This window comes from Bos mutus, chromosome 24 (genome assembly GCF_027580195.1).
Source record: "Bos mutus isolate GX-2022 chromosome 24, NWIPB_WYAK_1.1, whole genome shotgun sequence".
Lineage (NCBI taxonomy): Eukaryota > Metazoa > Chordata > Mammalia > Artiodactyla > Bovidae > Bos > Bos mutus.
The window spans coordinates 25125358-25134552 of NC_091640.1; the positions used below are offsets into that span (position 1 = coordinate 25125358).

Here is a 9195-nt window from a genome sequence, read left to right on the forward strand (position 1 = left end):
CCAAGGTAGGAATGTTCTATCAGGGAAATTGGCAAGTGCTATGTATGAATCAGGACTTCTCTTTTTCTGGAAAGCTAGTTGTTCAACATTTCCCAGAAAAACACATACACGCCCACAGATTTATTGAGATTTGACTTTATACAACATGAGGGCTGGTTGAACAGTCAATATGGGGCTATTTCTTCTGTGTCTGGGGCTGGTGCCTGAGGGGCAGGTAGCCAGGAAGGGGAGATAGATATGAGGTAATCCAAACAAGGTGGAACCTGCACAGCTGAGCTAGAAACCAGGAGGACAGACTAGAACTCTCATCGCTCTCCCATCATCTCTAAGCCTCAAACTTCAGTGATGGGGAGAGTAGGTTAGGGAGGTTTTACAGAAGAAGCTGGTGCCCATCTTCATGGAGCTAAACACATCTCTGATCTCAGAGTCTCAAAAACTAAAGGAGGATCCAGTTAGACCTAGAGAGTGTGGGTTCAGCCACTTCCCCTTGCCAACCGGGTAACCCAACCAGCTGAGCCAGCCAGGTGAGGCAGCAGGTAAATGACACCAGATGTGACTACACCAGTAGACCTTGTAACTATGTCAGTCCTCTGAGTGTAAAAACAATATGGCTGTGCCTTCACGTCTATCTTCCAAATGTCGTGCAAAATGTTTCTTTGACCCATATGACTTGGGAACTCTGTAGGAAAGAGAACCTGAGGAATGAAGTTCCAGCTCAGCTAAGTTGACAATATAAATCCACCATGATTAGAAAAGGCAATAAGGAGTATTGGTAGCAATTTTCAATATGATTTTCATGGAAGTGAGATGGGAAAGGGGCAGGGCACAACCTTTAAAAGAATGACATAGCTGCTGAGAATACAACATAAACTGGCTAGAACTGATTAGGCCTAAGGTGACAGATGATTCTTCAACTTTCAATAGAACTTGATCCTCGTTATATGCTCATTGTAATATATTAGCATATGCTAAATGACACATGGACTGCAAGGAGATCCAACCTGTCCATCCTAAAGGAGATCAGTCCTGGGTGTTCACTGGAAGGACTGATGTTGAAGCTGAAACTCCAATACTTTGGCCATTTGATGTGAAGAGCTGACTCACTGGAAAACACCCTGATGCTGGGAGGGACTGGGGGCAGGAGGAGAAGGGAACGACAGAGGATGAAATGGACATGGGTTTGGGTGGACTCCAGGAGTTGGTGATGGACAGGGAGGCCTGGCGTGCTGTGGTTCATGGGATCACAGAGTTGGACACGACTGAGCGACTGAACTGAACTGAAATGACACACCCACAGGTGCCATGACAGTTCCAAGGTTGACCATAAAAGGCCAAAAAATGGGCAGTGACCCAATTCCTGGAAATCCTTGCCCCTTTCCCAAAATAGTTGAAATAATCCTCCCTCTTATTAGCCCAAGAAGTTACCCAGCCCATCAAAACCAACCACCCCATACTTCAGGACCACCCTAACCTTCGGAGATGGATCACATTCTATCTATGGAATACGTATCTCTCAGTAAACCTGCTTTCACTTTACTGTGGCTCACTCTTGAATTCTTTTCTGTGCAAAGCCGAGGACTCTCCCTTTGAGGCCCAGTTCCAGGAACTTGCCTGAGATCTGGGACCTGACCATCCTCTCACACTCCATTTTCCTGCAACATCTTTACAAAGGAGGAAGAAGGTGGTCTTCTCTCCCTCCCAACTCTTCCTTTGATTATGAAAATGTAGCCCACGTAGTTCTCAGGGTAGAGCCCTCTGCCTGCCCACTGGTATCCTTCACAAGCATTAATAAACCTACTTCTTACCTTTCAGTTTGCCTCTTGCTTGAATTCCTTCTGCACTGACACATAAAGAACCTAAGTTTCCTTAAGTCCTGAGATGAGTTGTGTGGTTTCAGTTGGAAGATTGTGGGTCTGAGTCCCACCTGATGTCCTATTTCACAAGGACTTACTAATAAAGTGACATTTGTATAATAAATTGAAGGAAGTGAAGGAGTAAAACTTTGGGGATTTTTACGAGAAGGAAGTTCCAGGCAGAGGGGACAATAAATGAAAGACCCCAAGTTGGAGGCATACTTCACATGTTAAAAGAACTACAGGGGTGACGCGTGAGTGGAGTGAGTACATGAGAGAGAGAGTATCTACAGTGAAGTCAAAAGGGTAGTGGCCAGGTGTGTGTATTTGTGTGTGTGTGTGTGTGTGTGGTGTGTCCTGGGGGGAAGGCATGTAGGATTTTGCCAAAAACTTGGCTTCTACTCTGTGCAGGATAAGCATCCACTGGATGATTCTGAGCAGGGGAATAACAACACCAAACAAGTCTCATCGGTTTCATTCTGGCTGCTATCTCAGGAACAGACTGAAAGGTCAACAAATGCAGATGGTAAGGTTGCTGCAAAAATCCACAGGAAAGCTGATGACAGCCTGCATCAGGGAAGCAGCAAGGTGGGTGATGCTAAGAGGCTGGATTCCTGAACATCTTTCGAAGATAGAATCAATAGAAGTGGGACTGGATATGGGACATGGGAGAAACAGAGTAATCAAAGATGAGTCCAGGTTTGGGGGCTGAGCAACTAGAACAACAGAGTTGCTATCAATGAAAAGTGGAAAAATTGAAGGACAACCAAGCTTGGATGGGAACGGGTGATCAGGGTTCAGTTTGAACAAATTAAGCTTGAGTTTTCCTTTAAATCAAATTGAAGATGGCAGATCTATGAACTGGAAGTTTAGACGGTAAGTACAGGTTGAAGGCACTACTGGTAAAGAATCCACCTGCCAATGCAGGAGATACAAGAGACATGTGTCAGGATCCCTGGGTCAGGAAGATACCCTGGAGGAGGGCAGGGCAACCCACTCCAGTATTCTTGCCTGGAAAATTCCATGGACAGAGGGGCCTGGTGGGCTACAGTCCATGGGGGTTGCAAAGAGTCAGACACATCTGAGTGTCTGAGCACAGCTCCACAGAGGTTAAAGTTATAAAGTTGGGATTAACAGCAAAGAGGATTTAACACCATGGAATTGGATGAGACCACCAAGGCACAAAATAAGCTGCAAGGACTAGACCCTGAGGACCTGCCCACTGAAAGCGCAGGGACACAAGGGGGAATAAGCAAAACAAACTAAGAGGGAGTCACAGAGAGGGTCACAGAAGAACCGAGAGAACATGGTTGCCACCAAGCAAGAGACAAAAAGACGGAGGGGGTGATTAGTCAATTTGCAGATGAGTCAAGAAGGATTAGGACTGAGGGTAGATCAATGATTTAGCAAAATGTCATCTTTGGCCACCTTGTTATATAGTTTGGGGAGACCTGAATCAATAACAACCACTCTGGAGTAAGTCAAGTAAGAATGGAATACAGAAGTTAGCGATGATGAGTATAGACAATTCTTTAGAGGTGTGAGAGGAAGAACAAAAATGGAACATGAGCAAGAGGCAGAATGGGGTCAAGAGAGTTTGAGTTTTCATTTTGTTTGAACTAGGAGAAATAATAGTGCATTGATAGCCACTTAAGAGTGAGTCAATGGGAAATTTTTATGCTGGACAGAGAGAGGAATAATTGCTAGAGCAACATCCTTCAGTAGATAAGCAAGGATGACCCCTAGTACACAAGTGGTGGGACTGCTCTCTGAGTAAGTGAACTCGGTCTCTGCAGCAGACCAAGCATGTGAGGTGAGTAGACCAGTACCTGAGGCAGGTGGGCAGAAGTGGGTGAGGAGGAGGTTGTGGAAGTCCTCTTATGATTATTCCTAATCTCTCTTTCTATATAAATGGAGTAAAAGTATCAACTGTATAGATTTGTTTGGAGTATTAAAAGAAGCTAATACAAATGAACACATAAGAGGGTGTGTGTGTGTGTATGCTTAGTCACTCAGTCATGTCTGACACTTAGCAACCCAATGGACTATAGCCCACCAGGCTCTTCTGTCCATGGAATTCCCCAGGCAAGAATACTGGAGTGGGTTGCGACTCCCTTCTGCAGGGGATCTTCCTGACCCAAGGATCAAACCCAGGTCTCCTGCATTGCAGGCAGATCTTTACCATCTGAGCCACCAGGGAAGCCCATAAGAGAGTGTGATAAATGTTAAATATTAAAATAGTACTACATATTAGTCTCAGTGATCTCATCTATTCTTGTGGTATTGAAACCACAACCTCTTATCCTTCAGTTTAGTTCAATTCAGTCACTCAGTCGTGTCCGACTCTTTGCAACCCCATGAATTACAGCACACCAGGCCTCCCTGTCCATCACCAACTCCCAGAGTTCACTCAAACTCATGTCCATCGAGTCACTGATGCCATCCAGCCATCTCATCCTCTGTTGTCCCCTTCTCCTCCTGCCCCCAATCCCTCCCAGCATCAGAGTCTTTTCCAATGAGTTAACCCTTTGCATGAGCTGGCCAAAGTACTGGAGTTTCAGCTTTAGCATCATTCCTTCCAATGAACACCCAGGACTGATCTCCTTTAGAATGGACTGGTTGGATCACCTTGCAGTCCAAGGGACTCTCAAGAGTCTTCTCCAACACCACAGTTCAAAAGCATCAATTCTTTGACGCTCAGCTTTCTTCACAGTCCAACTCTCACATCCATACGTGACTACTGGAAAAACCATAGCCTTGACTAGACGGACTTTTGTTGGCAAAGTAATGTCTCTGCTTTTGAATATGCTATCTAGGTTGGTCATAACTTTCCTTCCAAGGAGTATGCGTCTTTTAATTTCATGGCTGCAATCACCATCTGCAGTGATTTTGGAGCCCAAAAACTAAAGTCTGACACTGTTTCCACTGTTTCCCCATCTATTTGCCATGAAGTGATGGGACCAGATGCCACGATCTTCGTTTTCTGAATGTTGAGCTTTAACCCAACTTTTTCACTCTCCTCTTTCAAGAGGCTTTTTTGTTCCTCTTCACTTTCTGCCATAAGGGTGATGTCATCGGCATATCTGAGGTTATTGATATTTCTTCCGGCAATCTTGATTCCAGCTTCTGCTTCTTCCAGCCCAGCATTTCTCATGATGTACTCTGCATAGAAGTTAAATAAGCAGGGTGACAATATACAGCCTTGATGTACTCCTTTTCCTATTTGGAACCAGTCTGTTGTTCCAGGTCCAGTTCTAACTGTTGCTTCCTGACCTGCATATAGGTTTCTCAAGAGGCAGGTCAGGTGGTCTGGTATGCCCATTTCTTTCAGAATTTTCCACAGTTTATTGTGATCCACACAGTCAAAGGCTTTGGCATAGTCAATAAAGCAGAAATAGATGTTTTTCTGGAACTCTCTCGCTTTTTCAATGATCCAGCGGATGTTGGCAATTTGATATCTGGTTCCTTTGCCTTTTCTAAAACCAGCTTGAACATCTGGAAGTTCACAGTTCACGTATTGCTGAAGCCTGGCTTGGAGAATTTTGAGCATTACTTTACTAGCATGTGAGATAAGTGCAATTGTGCGGTAGTTTGAGCATTCTTTGGCATTGCCTTTCTTTGGGATTGGAATGAAAACTGACCTTTTCCAGTCCTGTGGCCACTGCTGAGTTTTCCAAATTTGCTGGCATATTGAGTGCAGCACTTTCACAGCATCATCTTTCAGGATTTGAAATAGCTCCACTGGAATTCCATCACCTCCACTAGCTTTGTTCGTAGTGATGCTTCCTAAGGCCCACTTGACTTCACATCAGGATGTCTGGCTCTAGGTGAGTGATCACACCATCATGATTATCTGGGTCGTGAAGATCTTTTTTGTACAGTTCTTCTGTGTATTCTTGCCACCTCTTCTTAGTATCTTCTGCTTCTGTTAGGTCCATACCATTTCTGTCCTTTATCGAGCCCATCTTTGCATGAAATGTTCCCTTGGTACCTCTAATTTTCAGATTTAAAATCCCTCTCCTGCGGGACAGTTCTCAAAATCAACAGGTCTAGAACTCAACTCACTTTATTCCTCTCAAGACAACTCCATCTCTTCCAAGCTCATCACAGCGAATGGCTCCTTCCTTCTCCAGGGAACATCAACCAGGACACTTGTTTTCTGAATCTCTTCCTTTCCCTCAGACTCATGCCTGAGCCATTTAGTAAGCAGATGGGGCAGGAGAAGGGGATTCCCTGGAGGAAGAAAAATAGGCATGGCTTTCTTGACAAAAGAGAAGCCATTTTGGCCTAAGCCATTTCAGCCTAAGCCATTTCGTGATCTAAGCCTGGCCACAATGCTTGTCCTTGAACAGGTCTCAATAATGATGACCTTAAAGGAACAAAAAAATGAACTGTTATCAGGCAAGAGAAATAACAATAGCAAAGAAAATGAATCAGTTTAAAGATTCCCAATTCTGTTTCAACAGTAAAGATTAGCCTGAAGAACTTTCTTGAGTTGTTTTGCAGAATTGAAACCCCTCTTGGGCCCTCAACCACCAGATCAACTAGAACTTAAGGCATGATGATGCTGTCCTTTTCTGATCCTCCTGACTTCAATCAACTAAAGCCTGGAGTCTATCAACTTGGCCCCAATACAAACACAAAAATGCATTTGTCATCCAATAGCAACTGTGTGATAAATCTACTGGCTATAATGTCTGAACATTTATATATTCATAGAGGCTATGGGTTGTATTTTATGGTATTTGGATGATTTTTTAAAAAAAACAACACAAAATAAAACACCATTGAAATCTCTCACTAGAGCCAAACCAATATACACTGCATAATTTTTCAAAAGTTCAGCCTCCACCAGTTATTACCCTCCTCAAAGACCTTGCGTGCCCCTGGGGTAAAGAACAGACCATTTGCTGGGCATATACCCAGAGAAAACCAGAATTCAAAAAGACACACATGTAACCCAATGTTCACTGCAGCACTGTTTACAACAGCCAGGACATGGAAGCAACCTAAAGGTCCATCAACAGAGGAATGGATAAAGAAGATGTGGTACATATAGACAATGGAATATTTACTCAGCCATAAAAAAGAACAAAATAATGCCATTTGTAGAAACATGGATGGGCCTATAGATTGTCTTACTGAGTAAAGTTAAGTCAAACATAGAAAGACAAATATCATATGATAACACTTATATGTGGAATCTAAAAAAAGGGGATACAAATGAACATATTTACAAAAACAGAAGTAGAGTCATAGATGTAGAAAACAAATTTATGGTTACCAGGTGGGGGATAAATTGGGGGATTGGGATTGACATATACATACATATATAAAGTAACTAATAAGAACCTGCTGTATAGTACAGAGAACTCCACTTCATACTCTGTAAAGGCTTATAGAGAAAAAGAATATTTAAAAAAAAAAAAAACAGTGGCTATAACTGATTTACTTTGATGTACACCTGAAACACAGCACTATAAATCAACTATACTCCAATTTAACAATAAAAAAAAAAAGAACAGAGCTTTTGAGCTTGGCTCCCAGGAGTCCTCATGCCCATCAGTCTGACTTATCTCCCACCACACCCTCCAGGAACTGCTCTATCCACATTGCTTCCCTCCTCTTCTAAACACATCTTCCAATCTATTGCTGGCACTCTGCCCCTCCTATTCTTATCTAGGTATGACTCACCTTCCAAAGTCCAAGTCAAGGTCGGTTTCCTCTTCCTTGACATCAACAAAGTGATCTCTCCCTCCTCTGAGATTCTACAGAAATTGTCATACTCATTGGAGATGTTTTTACGGACATGTCTTTTCCCACAAAGTTATTACATAAATTCCTTGAAGGCAGGGTGATATAGTACCCTTTGCCCTATATCCATAGTTTTGAGCCTAGTGTGAGTCTGAGCAAAGATGATTTTCCATCTGTTAGATACATAAAAACTATGTCTTAAGAGGTATACTGACGCTGAAGCTCCAATACTTTGACCACCTGAAGAGGTGACTCATTGGAAAAGACTCTGAAGCTGAGAAAAACTGAGGACAAAAAGAAAAGGGGGCAGAAGAGGATGAGATAGTATAGTATAGTATCACCTGCATAGTATCACCAATTCAACAGATATGAGTTTGAGCAAATTCCGGGAGATAATGAAGGACAGGGAAGCCTGGCGTATTGCAGTCCATGGGGTCACAAAGAGTTGGACGTGACTTAGTGATTGAACAACTAGTCTGTGTAAGGAACTGGAAATATGAGAGTTCAAACAGCATACTTGCCCTCAGAAAATCTCCCTTCTAGCAATCACTTTCATAATAATCTTATTTTTCCTAAATAATCACAATCATACTAGAGGAACTGGTGTTCAAATCTTTAGGACAAGCGGACATGTTGACAATCTGAATGGAAACTAGGGTGTGAACTCCAAGTTTCACAGACGCCTGGATGTGGCAGATTTGCTCTGCAGCATAGCATAGCATATGCGTGCTCAGTCGTGTCCAATTCTTTGCAATCCCATGGACTGTTGCCCTCCAGGCTCCTCTGCCCATGGAATTTTCCAGGCAAGAAATCCTGGAGTGGTTTGCCCTTTCCTTCTCCAGGATATCTTCCCAGCCCAGGGATCAAACCCACATCTTTTGCATCTCCTGCATTGGCAGGCAGATTCTTTGCCCCTTGCACCACCAGGGAAGCCTATGGCCCTGGAGAAAGGTTTGTGCTGAGAAAACTGAAATAGGCATTCTCTTCCCCTCTTGTTGCCTTCTGCCTGTCTACACCGTGTGTCTCTAGGACCCTCCACATACATAGGCCTCCATAGTAGATGGCCTCTATACTATGACCATCTACACTGTGCTGACTGCTGCTGAGTCCACCCCTTCCTTTTCCTGAACATTTTTTCTCTGTTTCCCTTCAGTTCAGTTCAGCAAACATATATTGAACACCTACTGTATTCAAAGCATGATGGAAAGTGCTGGCTCCCCGCCTTACCGGCATATGCTTTATATAACATAATATATATGCTTTATATAATTTATATTATATAGAATATATATAAATTTATATATGTTTTTATAATCAAAGTAGAGTAAAAATTTATCAAGAGGATTAGGCTCAAAAGTAAACATGTCAGGTAAAACCCATAGAAAATTACCCTTGGGAGGTGCTTAAACAGTTTATAAACCCTACATTAAGGGGTACAGAGGAATGAGGGCCCCCTGAGGAACAGCCAACGCATGCTTGAAACACCTCAAACTCACTGTGGGGCAGCCTGAGGGTGACGTTAAGTGTGTACGAGATGAGAATTTGCTGTGTATGAGTGTGTACGTGTGTGCCTGTCCTTTTTTCGAGG

At 43.1% G+C, this 9195-nt stretch overlaps 1 protein-coding gene across 1 annotated transcript in view; it reads right to left on the bottom strand.

Annotated features, from left to right (window-relative positions):
• MEP1B (meprin A subunit beta) overlaps positions 1 to 7590 on the bottom strand; it is a 69404-nt gene extending 61814 nt beyond the window's left edge. Inside the window, 1 exon segment of the mRNA XM_070361802.1 lies at positions 7548 to 7590. Coding sequence (XP_070217903.1) covers positions 7548 to 7590 — 43 coding nt within the window.
• Between the last annotated feature and the right edge of the window lie 1605 nt (positions 7591 to 9195).